Genomic DNA, 15,363 nt, shown 5'->3' on the forward strand with positions numbered 1-15,363 from the left:
ATCTATAATACTGTGCCTGTAACTGCATGTATGTATATAATATAGAAGTTTTAATTTGCTGTAGCATGTTGGCATGGAAAAAATTCGGTGTGGATAATGTTGGAGGTTGAGTGTTTTTCCTATTGCTGTGTCAATTTAAAGAATTTTTCCCATTGTCATGCCAATGGAGCTGCCGGGTACACCGCGGATCTTTGCGGGCTCTGGACAAAAGGGGTAGGTGGGATCGGCTTGGAGAGGGGCTCTCATGCTTCCGGAGGGGACTCGTGTTTCCGGGGGCGGGGAGGAGGATCCTCTCGGTCTTGGAGCCACGCGGCGGAACACAGGAGAGAGCCAGACCCTCTGCCATCACCTGCCCTGCATCTGCCCTGCTCCAGCCTCCAGTCTCTGCGGACACAGCTGAGCACCAGAACCCGAACGGTGAGCGAGGAGCTGCCCGCTCCAGCCGCTCCCCCCTGAGACCGGCGCGGCCGCAGCCGCCCCTTCCCGCCTCCGCTCCCGCCGAGAGAGAGCGTGCTCACAGCTAAAGAAAGGACTGGAACCGAGTAATCTGTTCTGTTTTGTTAGTGATTTTAACAACTGCTGTTGTTTCTGCTGGTACAGTTGGATATATTAGTAAAAGAGCTGTTATTCCTACCCCCTTATCTCTGCCTCAGAGTCCTTGATTCAAACGTTTATAATATTTTGGGGGGAGTGGAATTCGGGTCTCTGTTTAAAAGGAAAATTTCTGCCTTTCTTGGAGACCCCTGTCCTTCAAACTAGGACAGAGGGGCCTTCGGCTGAGCTCTTCACACTTCAGACACTGAGGGTAGTATTTGAAAATCAATGCAATTGCAAAGGCCCAACCCGTCCTTGTTAAAAAACAAGACTGGTTGTAGCACTCAGTGCCGTGATTTAGTTAATGAGAGGGTGGTAGGTTACACGTTGGATTTGATAAGCTCAACAACATTTTCCAACCTACTTCATTCTCTGTCGTTCTTAGTAGGCGTGAAATTCTATTGCTGATAATCTGCAGGAGTTACTGTCCCGGATTGAAGGACAGGTGTCTTCCAATAAAGGCAGACGGTCCTGTTTGAAACAGAAAATGTAAGTCCCATCCCTCCCGAGTGTTATAATTTTGGAATCAGGATCTCTCAGACAGAGGCAAGGGGCTAGGAATACCAGCTCTTTACTGATATATCTAACTGGACAAACAGAAGCAAGAGCAGCTGTGAAAATGAACAACAAAAGAGAAGAAATAACACAGTTGCAGTCCCTTTTTCAGCCGCACACACACTCGGCCTGCCCTCGGTCCCGGTGCTGGAAGGTGGGGTAGGGCCCGTGCTACTGCGGAGGTGGCAGGCAGGACGGGGGAAAGGGGCAGTGGCAGCTGTGTCCCTCATGGGAGGAAAGGTGGAGGAAGGGCTTTCCACTCATTGTTTGAGTTTTGTTGGTCAGCTGTGATCTTAGAGGTGGTAGGCTGGAGCGGAGTGGATGCAGAGCATTGTCCCACAGCAGAGAGCCTGGCTTCCCGCTGTTCCACCCACATGAGCTGAAGATGGGGAGGGCAGTCATCCTCCCTCACCTCGTTGGCAAATGTGAAAAATCCCAGAGCCCAGTGCCCAGATACACTTTCTCTTGAGTCCTGAAATAGCCTGCGTGTGACCCGGCAGGCTTCCTTCTCATACTAATGGGAAAAATTCTTGAAACTGCTGCAGTAAAGGAACAAAGCCCAACCCTCAATAGTTGCCCAGGAGAGCTGCTTCAATTTGAAAGCATCTGGTTTTCCCCACTTGCAAGTCAGCTCCCATCAAGCAGGAAATTGCAGGGCTTAGAGAAGGAAGAGCGACACCTCAGCAAGGGAAGCCGAGTGCAGGCCCTCGGATGCCCTGGAGCTGAGCACCTTGGAGGCCCAAAGGTTGAAGAGAGGGAAGCATAAGGAAAAGGTGCCCTTTCAGCCCTCCTTTACTATTCCATAGCCAGTGACTGCCAGGAAAGGGGGGCAAGCAGGCCTGGTTCCTCCTCCTGCACTGCCGTGAGGGGTGGCTGAAGCTGGGGGAGTCCAGGGTGAGAGGGACAACATCTCTAGAGGGCAGCTGGTGTGGGGCAGCTGTCAGGGGGCCTGTGGGGCGGAGAGGGGACCCTCCGTGAGGGGGAAGAGCCTTGGGCCACTGGCAAGCAGCGCAAAGCCACGAAGGGGAGAAGCCGTCCGCAGCGCACGGCTTCCAAGGCACGGACCAGTTCAGAGCCAGCGTGGCAAGGGAGGGAACCTGCCAGGGCTCTGGAGGCTCCTGAGCTTTCATTGCCACTCTGTTGCATCTAAATATTGCTTGGGGTGAAATCAGCAGGAAAGGCCTTTGTAGGGTTTTACGAAGATGTTTATTTCAGCCACTGCTCAGCATTGTCCAGCATTTGGAGAACAAAGGCAAGGAGTCTTGTGAGGGTCCAGATTTAGTACATGGAATGAGTGGGTGGGGAGAGCATCAGGGACCAGTTATCAGATGAAACGGGGGTGCAACAAGGGAAGGGCCAGAGCAGAGGACCAACAGGAAATTAGGGTGGGAGTGACCGAAAGGCTGGGAGAGGGCACGGGGTTGACTCAGAGAACAGAACAGGACTTGCATTCCCTAGTTGGGAAAACCTTTCTGGCTGTCCACACAACTCCTGCTGACACTAAGAGCTGCAACAGAGCGTCATCTGGCGACTTCATCATCTTCATCTTCCTCATTCTCTCTTCCGAGCAGATTATTCACGCTGACAGGTGGCAGCACGCGCGTGGTCCAGTTCTTCTGGTTCTTTGAGAACTTCATTCTTATTTCTGCTTAAAGGATAATTCTGAGCTACCATACATCAACAATACCTACTCTTATTAAAACCTACTCTTATCTAAACAATGCAACATTAACAAAGCTTTCTAATATCTATAGTCCTAGCTAAAACCTAAATAAACCTAAGAAAATCTCTAAAGATGAAATCTACTAGCTCTGGAAGAGCTCTTCTAAAACTCAGGGCATGGGGGAATCCGGGCCAAAACAGCAGGCATCCCCTTTGCAATCCTCTCAGCTGGTGGGGCACGTCTCTTCTCCGCTCTTCCCGCACTTGCTTGGCTGAGATGATCAGAGCGGCCAGGCTGGAGGCAGGATGGCCTGAAGTCACAAAGGGATGCTGCCCAGAGGAAAAAGGTTCAAAAGAAAGGATTCCTTGTTACTTGGCAAGACCACAGGCTCCAGCAGAATTTCTCTGGCTCCCGGGAAGATGCACAAAGAGGACCGAGGGCACCATCTGCCCCTCGGCGTTCCTGTGCCGCACCTGTCTCAGCCAGGCCCACGTGGCCCACCCTCCTCTTCATCCCTTGCTGCGGGGCTCCTCAGCTCCCAGGCCCTTTGGCCGCTTTGCATTTTCTCACCTCCAGCAGTTCCTGGGCAGACCAGCGCCCGTCCTCGTCTGCCTGCAGGCAGCAGCTCAGGAAGAGGCGCAGGAGAGCCGAGTGGTGCCGGGGGTTCTGCAGTTGTGGGGGCCCGTTCCTTTCTATCAGTTCACAAACCTACAGGAAATGGAAGAGGACACTGCAGCTGCTCCTTTCCCAGCCACAACAGCTCTCAGCACACGCAGCCCCCTTTAGAAGCTGCACCTTACCCTCAGACGGGCTTCCTTCTGGAAAGGAGCTTCCCCTTGCACCATTTCCAGCCCCATGATCCCCAGCGACCAGATGTCCACTTTGGCTTCTCCTCTCACCACTTCTGGTGCCATCCAGCCGGGAGTGCCCACCCTGGAGCTGCGCTTGCTGCGCTCAGGGCTGAGCTGAGCGCAGAGGCCAAAGTCAGCTGAGGAGAAAAACAAAGCCTGTCAAAGGCAGCTCCCCCTGCCAAAGCGGGCAAAAGCATTGCCCACGCCAAGCCTGACCAGGCCACCCCGCTGCAGCCGGCTGCAAAGGCAGCCGTGCTCTGCTCCCACGGGGCTGGAGCCAGCAAAATAAGGCACTGGCTGCCACAAAAACACCCTCACCTTTCACACACTGGCCCTGCAGCACTTGTGGGCACCTGGCAGTCACCCAAAAGCAGCCCCAGAGCACATGCTGGCAACGCTGCACCTGCCCAGGGATACCCACCCAGTTTGACTGATCCGTCCATGCCCACAAGAACGTTGCTGCTTTTCACGTCTCTGTGGATGACTTGGTGGGAGTGAAGGAAATGCAGTCCTTGTAGGCACTGAGAGAGAAAGGACGGAGGCAAGGGGAAAAGTTCAGCACCTGATTATAACTACAGAAAAGGAAAGGGCTCCACGAGACGGACAGCTCTGTCATGGAGCTGAGAGGCAGGGCGCAACATCAGGGTCAGAACAGAGACAGGGAATGAGCGTGCTGCTTCAACGCTCTTCAAAGAGGTCTGTCTTCTTGGAAGGCATCTGAGATTCCTAAAGCCCTTCCTGGTTTTGGTAAAAATGACATGACTTTGGCTAAGAGATGTCATGGCAAAGATTTTCTTGAGAGCCTTGTGGCAGCAGAGGAGGAAACATCACATTAGACGTGTGTCCAGAATCCAATGCACACTGGCCTGAATGACTCTCCTTTGAAGCTGAGGACATCTTCATTGGACTGAGCTTGAAAATTTGCAAGACACAAGCCTGCTTAGAGGGGCAAGGAATGCAGGACAGTCAGACAAGCTGCATGCAAAGGCTGAGAGGAAAAGCTGACAAGACAAAAGCAGCGAAAGCAAGCGAGCAAGGGAGCATGAGCACCAGAAGACAAAGGGTATGCAAGAGTGTAAGAACAGAGCCAAGGGAGTGCAGGGAAAGCGACAGGCAGTTCATTCCAGTTGTTCCTCCTTCTTCTCCAGGGTGTGACATCAGCTCCAAAAGAAAGGTGTGAGCAAGAAATCTCTGCTCTTCCTACCCACCAGCAGACAAGGGCCACGCTGGGCAGGCCAGGGCAAGCACAAGCGGGATCCCTCACCTCCCGACAGACAGCGCCGACCTGTCCTTCCTCCAGGTACACTGCCCTGAGCACATCTGACAACGTGCCGCCGTCCATCAACTCCATCGCCAGCCAGAGTTCCCCATGGACCAGGTAGCTGCAAGAGGAAAACCAGAGCATGGCGAGAGAGCAATGGCCACAGCTGGCTCACCCCAGGGCCTCTGCCAGCCTTTTGCACAGCCCTCCAAGCTACGTGTGCCTCAAGAGATCATTGCACACCCAGTGCCACCTCCTGCCATGCCCTGGCGATGACTAGAGAAATCATCAACAGCTCCCTTTTCTGCCACGCACCAAAGGGCTTGCTCTCTTCTGCCTTGCCCTATCTAAAGGAGCAATGACATGACAACAGCCCAACCTGTCTAAGTAGGTGACAATATTGGCATTCCTGTTGTCCCTCATGGCCAGGATTTCATTGACAGCCAGCTACTCGGATCTCCTCCCATAAAGGTGAATTTTCTTGATGGCCACCTGAAAGGTCATTGAAGACCACTAACTTGACAAGTCGCTCCTTCCCTGAGATCTCAGGGAGCATGGAGAGACTGCTTGTGCCATGAGGCAGCGAGCTGCGCCAAACTGCCCTGGTACTGGGCAGCAGAGCTTAGGAGAAACACCACAGCCCGGCCCAAGTGCATTCTGCACTCCTAGCCAAGACTGTGCTTCAGAGCAACAGCCTCTTCTGCAGACATGGAGTGGCCACCCAAAACTCCAGGATGAACTCACAGCAGTGGGGAAAGTGCTGCAGAGCTGCAAAATCTGCTGGGGATGTCGACACTTTACCTGTTGTCCCGTGCTGGCATCGAGGGCTTTATAAACAGCTCCAAATCCCCTAGAAAGAAAAGGGCAGCAGAGAAAGGCCTTCAGTCTGTGGCAGTGAAAGCAAGGCCAGGCAGGAGACGTCCCCAGGCTGCCTGGCCTCTCTAGAAAATGCCTGGCTGCAGCCTCTCTTCAGCCCGTAGCTCATCAGCTCACCAGCCTCTGCCATGCAGGGCAGGGTGTGCAAGAGCAAACTCAGCTCCAGCATGAAGAGCAAGGGCTGCTGAAAATCCCCATAGGCACACGCCCAGTTAGGTCTGTTCCAAACCTAAGGGCAAGTGTACTCATGTGTGGGTGTGCATGCATGCGCATGTCAAAAAGTGGAGAAAAATCATATTCCGAACAGTGTGGTTGAGAGTCTGACATTTCTTGGGTGCCAAGGTGATCTTCTAGGCCATAAAGGTGCAGAGGCAGGAGATCTTCCAGGTCCTGCTCCTTGCCACAAGCAAGACATTGGCGGCACCCAGTTGGCTTTGATGATGCCTTTGGACTGCCCTGACTCAGCAGTCCTGAGAGGTGGCAGGAGGGAAAGGCAGAGTTTGACCGTGTTTGGAGCTTGCCTGACTTCACTCTTGATATTGCAGCAGCCAAAGACCTGGCCTCCGCTTTTGTATAAAGAGCAGGCATCACACTTACCCTCGTCCAAGTTGTTCAAATGCCGTGTACCTCTGTGTCGGCTGGCCCAGACTCACAATGCCCCCTGAAAGACAAAAGCAGTGCAAGGCACTCACTGTCAAACACAGATGGCAATCCACACATGATCCCAAGTGCAGCCCCAGCGTGGCGAGCTCTGGGCCCTTTGCAGTCACTTGGCTTGCAGCTGCTGAGATCAGCAGGTGGGAGGGCAATCTTCTCCACCTTTCAGCAGCTGGCCTTTCCAAGAAGGGCTTTGTATGTTTCTAGCACAGCATCTCATGTGCTAAGCCAAAAGGATGGGCCTTTAAGGTCTGGGCCTTCAGAGCAAAGGCAAGGCCTTTGCAGCCTCTCTGCTCACGTCAACTCTCACTGGCAGAGCCACTTAGGAGCACAAAGTGTCCGAGCCCGAGGAGGAGGAGTAAAAGCCACAGGCAGAAAAGAGCCAGAGAGCTGCCTGGGGCCTGCTCACTAGCTAGGGGCCAGCCTTCTGCTCAAGCACAAACAAGCCTCTCTGCTTTTGCCTTTGGCAGAGAAGGCAGCCCAGGCAGAGCCAAGGCAGTCCCAGCTGCCCTCAGAGGCACCAGGAGCAGCCCCAGCGCTCTGTCGCTGCCTCAGAGCACAGGCACAGCTTCTGCAGGGAGAGCCAAGTGCCTCTGAGACACTGAAGCACTGAGGAGGAGCTTCTGCCACGGCCCACAGCGAGACACGCAGACAGCACAGTGCTCTGGCAGACAAGAACTTCACCAGACGTACTCAGGCTCTTCAGGCTCTGCTCCTCTCTCCTCTGGGGCTGCCGGGCGGCACGCTGACGTGCAGGGCGTCTGTGGAGCTGGAGAGGAAAGGATTGCCCGTCAGAAGGGTGGCTGGCACACGTGCTCCGCAGAGCACACGGCAAAGGCAAGGCCTCAGGGAGGTGCTGTCAGCCACCGCCCGGCCACTTGGGCTGGGGGCTTTTGGATGTCCCCTACTCAGAGGCAATGGGAAAACCCCAAAGGCTACTTGGATACAGGAACTCATGGATGGGCTGTTGTATGCAACATTTGATCAGCTTTACTGTAAGTGGCCTGCTACAAGGTATTGAGGCATTTGCAAAGATGCAGAAGGAGAGGAGAGCTCGGCCCCAGAGCATTGTTGCTTTTCGACTTCCTTGTTCCCCAGAGCAACTAAGATACCCCACAGCTGGCATGCAGGTGTCTAAGAAGACAGCCCAGGGCATGTGCCTTTTTGGATCTGTTACACACATTTCCCCTCTGGATATCAGGCTCGAAGGAGTGGCCCTTCAGAGCTGCATCCCAGCCCTTGCCATACCCACTGCCTTTTACATAGAGCCAGAAGAGGGGAATCACAGAGTTTGACACAAGTGGGATTCAGAGTCATGAAAATCCTACAAATATGGGTGAATTATCTGCGACTCCATCTTGCTGTGCATTTGGGCTGCTGCACTTGGCTTTCTTCTCTTGAAAGGCTTTTCATTGGCAAATGAGGAAAGAGCCAGTGCTGCCTTTGCTCCTGCTGAGGCCAACAGTCGCTTGGGCTTTCTATCAGCCTCCCAGGCTGGCACTCTACGCTCTCCTGCAACAGGCCAAGCTCACAGCTTGCCCCACAATTCTTGCACGCCAGCAAGGTCACAAGTTCCTTCGCCACTCACCAAAGGACCGTCTTGTCTCCAAGCACGTGTGAGGTGACCTGCAGCGAGCAAAGGAAAAGGAGGCAGATGCCCTTAGAAACGTGCCTGTCTTGTGGAGTACCACAGAACAATTTAATCCCAGAGAGAACATTTCCCCTTTCCCAACGTGCCTCCAGGATCAACCGTTCTTTCCCACGGCAAGGAAGAGAACAGCAAGGATGCTCCCCTAGGCTCTGTCTACATTTGGGCCTCTTGTGCCACGAGGGAAATAGGAACATGGTCACGCAATTGCCAGCTGCTTTTTCACGAGTCAGAGTTCCTGTTCTGCCCAACAGCTCAAGCAATGTTTTCCTCTTCTCTTTGCTGCATTTTATGTACTGCTTCAGAAATTGCATGCAGTAATCCCCATCAATTTTCTGAAGACCATAGCCAAGGAAAGCTTCCCTCACGGGCCGTCTTCCCTGCGGCAGCTCTCTGCTGAAGACAACTGGGAACACGTCCTGGGGTCAGCAGCAAACTCTAACTGCTTTGGAGTTTGTGCTGCATTGCCAAGGGAATCACCGTCTTGGCACACCATAAAGGGTCAAGTCAGAGAGCCAAGGCCCCTAAATGGCAGAATGTGGAGCCAAAGATGCTTTCCCTCACTCCCAGAGAGAACTGCAGAATGTTTACAAGTGTTTCTGAGGATCTCTTCTTAGAGTCTGCATTTTGCAAGTGGTCTAGGTTGAAGCAGCAAGCTGAAGGAATGACAGACTCCACTGGCACGCACTGTCCCGTGCAGGGAACTCAACCTGCTACAGGTTACATTTGAAATACTCTTCAGCCAGCACGTGGTATAGACACTCCCTTTGGAACTGTCCCTGTTGGCAACAGATTTCCCACAGTGGGGGTAGCTGAATGGTCATTTTGCTCCCAAATCAACTCAATCACTACTCGGCCATAAAGAGCAGAGTGAAGCACAGGCCAGGTGATGTGATCCCCAGCATAAACCTTCACTTACGAGTCAGGTGCAGCAGGTAGTAGCTGGAATAGGCAATAGAAAAAACGGTGCAAACCGCGGCACAGACTTGCTTGATCATTTTAGCAGTGCTCTGCAGGTTTGCACACTGAATGTCAAGCGACGGAAAAAGAGAGACTCCACTCGGGGTGCAGGCCGTCTGCTGAGAACTCCTTGATCACAAGGATCCTCCCGCAGCCAGCGAGCGCAAGAGCCGCTCTGGACAGCGAGGCCCCGCGCGCCCCGGGACGGCGCTGTGCTGACAGCTCTGTGACGTGGCACCGCTGCCGTGACCTCACAAGAGCGGCTGCTCTGCCTTTGTTGCCGTACTTGTGCCCAGCAACCCCTTCTCCTGTACAGCTGATGCAAAAGAAAAGCCTGTCCGCTTCTCCTCAGGCGTAAAGCACCAGCAAAATTCCTCATGCTCCATGAGCCAGCGCTTGAGACATCCCAAGCAAACTCAGAAAATGCACCGGAGCAGCTGGCGCCATGAAATGCAATCAAACATGACTTTTGGTCTCCAAGGCTTTGACGAAAAGCAAGTGTGCTTCTAACTTCTGGCATCTCAGCTGCATCTCAAAAGCCAAACTTCTTCAATGACATTCACTTAATGACTGCACTTAAGCAAAATAAAATTAAATAGTCAGTTGTCACAATTTTTAACTATAGAATACTCAGGCACTATGCTTTGTAGTTGCTGAGGTGTTTTAGTGATTTAAATTCCAGCATTCCCTTTTAGCAGAGCTAAAATGTTCTCATGTGGACATCACTGCTTCCACCTTGTTTGTGCTTGGTTTCCTTCAGCAAGCACAGTGGTGTCAGAGCAGTGTGGCAGAGACATCACAGCCTGTGGATGAAGGTGCAGAGCTGAAGGTGCAAAATCAGTTTTCATGGGTGCTCAGCAGATCACTTCTAGTCCATGTGTCATGTGGAGATAGAAGGTCGTCTGGATCAACAGCTGTGAAGCTTTTCATGAAATATGCTTAAACTAAAATGGCTTATCAGAAACCACAAGTAATCTTGGCATAGGTAAGTGATCACAAGGACATTTCTAATGAAATTTTGTGATTTTTTTCAAATGTAGTGTTTCCAAATATGCTTAATTTCATATTAAGAATGTAAACAGGTAAGGTTTTGAAAGTTGCATTGCAAGAACAGTCATGTTGCAGGAAACTGAAGGTGTATTGATCAGAGTAGTCTGCCACTGTCAGTGTTCACCATTAGATGCCTAAAAGAGAGTGTGAGAAAAGGAAAGATTATACTAAAATTTCTCCCAGTAAGCAACTCTCAGTGGAACTTGCTTTTCAAGTCCCAAGATGGTGTTCAGGCAGGGCAGATGCTCAGCCATCCAGTGGTGGATTCCACCACCACTGTCAGCACACAGAATTTGCCTTGGCAGGTTTTTGGGACTGCAGTCTAACTCCCCATAGTTGTATTTTGATCATTGCTCGCCATACCACAGAGGCTTTACTTGGCCTGCTTGATTGCAGTGCATGTTTCACAGTTAAGAATAATCTGGGAAATAGTGTCCATGGTTAAATCCACCCCTCTATCATGAGCCCATCTGTATTGGGCATCTCTTCCCTGATGACCTGAAGCATCATGGTCCCAATGAGCCAGAAATAATTCACCCTTTTTTTGCCAGTCCAGATCCACCTAAGACACTTTAATCTTGGCAGTCAAATCCACCTGTCCATTGTTGTGATGTTCTTCAGTAGCCCAGCTCACAGGTGGGTGTGCATCTGCAGGATGTGATTTTACAGCCAGCTTTTCTATCCAGGCAGTGATGTCTTGTCAAACTTCAGCAGCCCATACAGATTCACTTCTGTGCTGCTAATTTATAATTTTCCATTGATCCAGCCACCCTTACAGATTTTTGCTATGAGTCAGTGTATAGTGCTGTCCCTTCCTCGTGTTCAGCAATATCTAAAGCTATCTGGATGGCTTTCTGCTCTGCAAATTGACTTGATCCAGCTTGTCCTGCAGTAGCTTCTGCAACTTGCCATGTAGTACTACATATAGCAACTTTCCTTCTTTGATTTATCCCCATGATACAGCAGGAACCATCAATGATGAGGGCGTGTAGTTTTCCTTTTGCTGGTAGCTGATTGTATGGTGGGCCTCCTCAGCCCCTCCTTTTTTGTCCTCTTCATCTGAAGATAGTCCAAAATGTTTGGCTTCCTTGGTTTCTAAGATCCCTGGGTGATGGGTGTTTCCTATTTGAGCTTGCTGTGTGATCAGCACAACTCACTTACTCCATGTAGTGTCAGTGGCATGATGTGTGGCAGGGACTTTCCCTTTGAACATCCAGCCCAGCACTGGCAGTCAGGGTGCCAGGAGGAGCTGTGCTTTGGTGCCCATCACTTCTGAGCAGCTCAAACCCCTTCATAAGCTGCCAGGATCTCTTTTCCAGGTGGAGTGTAACAGGCCTTACATCTCTTGTATCTCTGAGTCTGCAATCCCACTGGTCGTCCTGAAGTCTCCCTGGGTACTTTTTGCCAGAGACTCCAGGAAGGACCATTCTCCCCAACTGCAGTACAGAGCAAATTTTTCACATGTGCTCCTACCCTGGCTGGTCCAAAGGCTGCTGCATGAGGAATCTCCTGTTTAGCTCATTCAAAAGCTGTTATTGTTCAGTACCTCACTTGAAATTAACCTTCTTCCGTGTCACATAATATAGAGAGGGTTTACAATCTGACCATAATCTGTAACATGAATCCTCTGGAAACCCACGGTGGCTTGAAAACGTGTGCTTGCTTCTTGCTGGTTGGTGGGGTCATAGCTGCTTGTTTGTTGACCACATCCATTGGAATCTGATGACATCCCTCTTGCCATTTTACTTCTAAAAGCTGAATTTCCCGGGCAGATGCCTCGAGTTTGCTTTGCTTTATGGCAAAACCAGCCTTCAGGAGGATCTGGATTATCTTCTCCCCTTTCTCAAAAACTTCCTTTGCTGTGTTGCCTCATGCAATATCATCGATGTACTGCAAGTGTTCTGGAGCCTCAGCCTTTTCCAGTGCAGCCTGGATCAGTCCATGGCAGATGGTGGGGCTGTGTTTCCACCCCTGGGGCAGTCAGTTCCAGGTGTACTGGATGCTCCTCTAGGTGAAAGGAAACTGAGGCCTGCACTCTGCTGCTAAAGGAATGGAAAAAAACACATTAGCAATGTCAATGATGGTACCACTTTGCTGTCCTGGACTCCAGTCACACTGGAGTTCCAGCATGTCCAGCACAGCAGCAGTCAGCAGTCAGAGGTGGTGGTTCAGGGCACTGACAGTCTGTTGTCAGTCTCCATGCTCCATTGGCCATATAGGACTACTTCAGGGTCAGCAAATCTTGCTGACAACTCCCTGGCTCTCCAGCTCCCAAATAATCTCCTGGATGAGAGTCACAGAGTCCTGGTTGATGTGATATTGCTGACACTGCACTGTTGCAGTAGCCATCAGTATCTGTTCTTCAACCCTCAGCAGTCCCGTAGCAGGGAGTCCTCTGAGAGATCAGGCAAGATCATCCCTGAGACAGTACCTTTCCCTCACAGCTGACACAAGCTTTCTCCGGAGGCTGGGAGTATCTGTGCTCTTCTCAATCCTTGTCAATGCCCACATTCCAGGAGAGAGATCCCAGCTGCTTGGCTTCACCACCATCCAGTTTCATGTCATGTGCCATGACATCCCAGAATTAGAGCAGCCAAGGGCTTTCCTGACTGGTGGTTGAAATCTATTTGTATATCTCACAGCTCATCTAGGTGGTTATCTCTGGCCATGCCTCTTCCTGCTGTTTTGAGGGCTCTGCTTCCTCTTCATCCCTCATGAAGTGAACTGATTACATGTTGGATTTCTTTTTCTGTAAAGTGGTGACTGCTGCTGGCAGGGGTTGTTCCTCTGGTTCAGCAGCAGTTTGAGTGGCCATGGTGGCTGTTGGTCTGCTTTCTTTCTCCTGCCCCTGGAGGCGATATTTACTGTGTTCATGTCTCTCTGGAGCTACTACAGCATTTTTCTTTGACATATTTCAGCACTTTAACACTTTTTCAGCACTTTAACAGGCTCCTGTAGATGCTTGTTGCTAAACCATTGCGGGTGAACTGCTAAAGCATTGGAGAGATCCTCTAAGCACTGGCCTGTGTTGTCCTGCCATTACTGTCCCACTTCAGGGATCTCTGAACAACTTCCCTAGAAATCTTTCTTGGCTCCAAATATGGTGTGCACTGCGCTGGTGGACGTAGCAGCAAGAACAGGCTTCCCTTAACATCTAAAGGGAATTCAGAATTCTTAAATGCTGTTGTAACAGGTCAGAAGGGGGAAAGAGGGGTGAAGAGCTGGGGAAAATCATCCTCCTCTTTTTCCCCCCATAGCTTGGATACCTTTAATAATGGACTCCCAAGGATAGCCCCTTAGTTAAGGATGGAAGAGCAGCTCTGAGTACACATCCCAAATGACCCTTGACGTTACCATGTCATGAGCTGATATCAGACTGTGCAACAGAGCAATCCTGTGCCAGGGGCACAGGGCGTGGGGAACAGGGTGAGGGGCACAGGGAGAGGGGCGCAGGGAGAGGGGCACAGGGCGAGGGGCGAGTGGCACAGGGAGAGGGGCGCAGGGAGAGGGGCGCAGGGTGAGTGGCGCAGGGAGAGGGACACAGGGAGAGGGGCACAGGGCAAGGGCACAGGGCTAGGGGCGCAGGACTAGGGGCACAGGGGGGAGGGACACTGGGCGAGGCATGCAGGGCGAGGGACGAGGGGCACAGTACGAGGGCCTCAGGGCGAGAGGTGCAGGGCAAGAGCGAGTGGTGCAGGGTGAGGGGCACAGGGCGAGGGGTGCAGGGCGAGGGGTGAGGGGCGCAGGGAGAGGGACACAAGGCGAGGGGTGCAGTACGAGGGGTGCAGGGAGAGGGGCACAGGGCGAGAGGTGCAGGGCAAGAGCGAGGGGCGCAGGGTGAGAGGCACAGGGAGAGGGGTGCAGGGGTGCAGGGGTGCAGGGCGAGGGGTGAGGGGCACAGGGAGAGGGGCACAGGCCGAGGGCTGCAGGGCCTTTGGGTCTTTGGGCCTTTGGTCCATTGGGGCCGTTGGGGCCGTTGGGCCGTTGGGCAGTTGGGCAGTTGGGCAGTTGGGCTGCTCCTGGCGCACTTCGGCTTCCAGAGCTCCCACCACGTTCTCTGCAGAACCACTGCCTGCTGTGCCAGAAGGAGATTCTTCCTGCCGCCTGAGCAACCTAATCTACACCCAAATATCAGGTAAAAAAAAAAAACAAACAGAATTTGGAAGGAAATGCTTTGAAATAAAATCATACGGACATACACACAAGTCCTGTTTGCCCTCCAGAATCAGCAGAGGGAGCTCCCAAAGTTCACCCCATCAAATTGGCTTCCAGCATGGATGAAATGGATCCTTCTCATTTGTTTTCTATTAAGTCATACATAAATTTAATTTAAAAAAAAAAAAAAAAAAAAACAAATGTTAACACATTTTAAAATCTTTCTGGGAAAATTCTCATATTTAAAAGGCTGGGAGGTGAGTTTTCCTTTCATGTATTTGTACGCCAATGAAAAGGGAACAGAATGGGGCATGCTTAAGAATGTTTCAAGGCAAAGTTGGGGGTAACAAGAGCATAAAAGGTAGTGAAACTACCTTTCTTTTCTTTTCTTCTAATTTTTGATGCTTTCCTTCGGTCTGCCTTTATCCATTCATCATATCTAAACACAAAATGTAATTGTACACGTTTACGGGTTTTAACAGGAAATCACGACATTTGTAAGAGAAATTATTGAGAAAAAAGAAAAGAAAATCAGGAGCCATATAAAATGTAGTTGAGGTTTGAATAAAGAAGTCATTTTTGTACTTGTCAATTTGCTAAGTTTGAGCTAAGGTTCTGTTGTCCATGTATGGGGACACAGAGGATGAAGGCTTTTTTACACTGACAGGTAAGAGCAAAAGGTGTGGTTTTTTCCAGTCCGCACTGTACAGTATGGTCTCAGGTAAAACACACTATCCAAATGAAAATTCAGTATGGTTCTCTAGCAGGTTTACTTCATATATATATATACTGTGAAAAATTAATAATAAATAAATTCCTGAGTCTAGCTAAAATGTGATTAGGGAGTAAAAATATGCACTTCTGAGCCTGAGTGTCTGCAAAGTGGGTTAGTGGGAGTCACTAACTTTCAAGTCACTGAATTTGCACTAAGGCTTTTAAATACTTTTTCAGTTCAAGGCTTCCATTTTATATCAGAATGATACAAAGCAAACACTGGTCCCTAAGCACCAAGGTATTGACAATAGGCATCTTATGGTCTAAGGCTGGGCCTGTTCAATCCAAAACCAAAGAGGTGCATTCTCAGAGAATGCCC

General features: G+C 51.0%; 1 protein-coding gene across 1 annotated transcript; it reads right to left on the reverse strand.

Moving 5' to 3' along the window:
• Window positions 1–2,337: 2,337 nt before the first annotated feature.
• Window positions 2,338–9,240, reverse strand: LOC130265404 (serine/threonine-protein kinase PAK 3-like). The gene is made up of 11 exons (XM_056514467.1): window positions 9,025–9,240; window positions 8,046–8,083; window positions 7,151–7,226; window positions 6,398–6,461; window positions 5,726–5,774; window positions 5,304–5,416; window positions 4,928–5,045; window positions 4,085–4,184; window positions 3,613–3,800; window positions 3,383–3,520; window positions 2,338–3,141 (listed from the first exon to the last, which is right to left on the reverse strand). The coding sequence occupies exons 6-11, from the start codon at window positions 5,345–5,347 to the stop codon at window positions 2,917–2,919; spliced, it is 813 nt and encodes a 270-aa protein (XP_056370442.1). The 5' UTR covers window positions 5,348–5,416; window positions 5,726–5,774; window positions 6,398–6,461; window positions 7,151–7,226; window positions 8,046–8,083; window positions 9,025–9,240; the 3' UTR covers window positions 2,338–2,916.
• Window positions 9,241–15,363: the final 6,123 nt, after the last annotated feature.

Source organism: Oenanthe melanoleuca, chromosome Z (genome assembly GCF_029582105.1).
Source record: "Oenanthe melanoleuca isolate GR-GAL-2019-014 chromosome Z, OMel1.0, whole genome shotgun sequence".
NCBI classification, from domain to species: Eukaryota; Metazoa; Chordata; class Aves; order Passeriformes; family Muscicapidae; genus Oenanthe; species Oenanthe melanoleuca.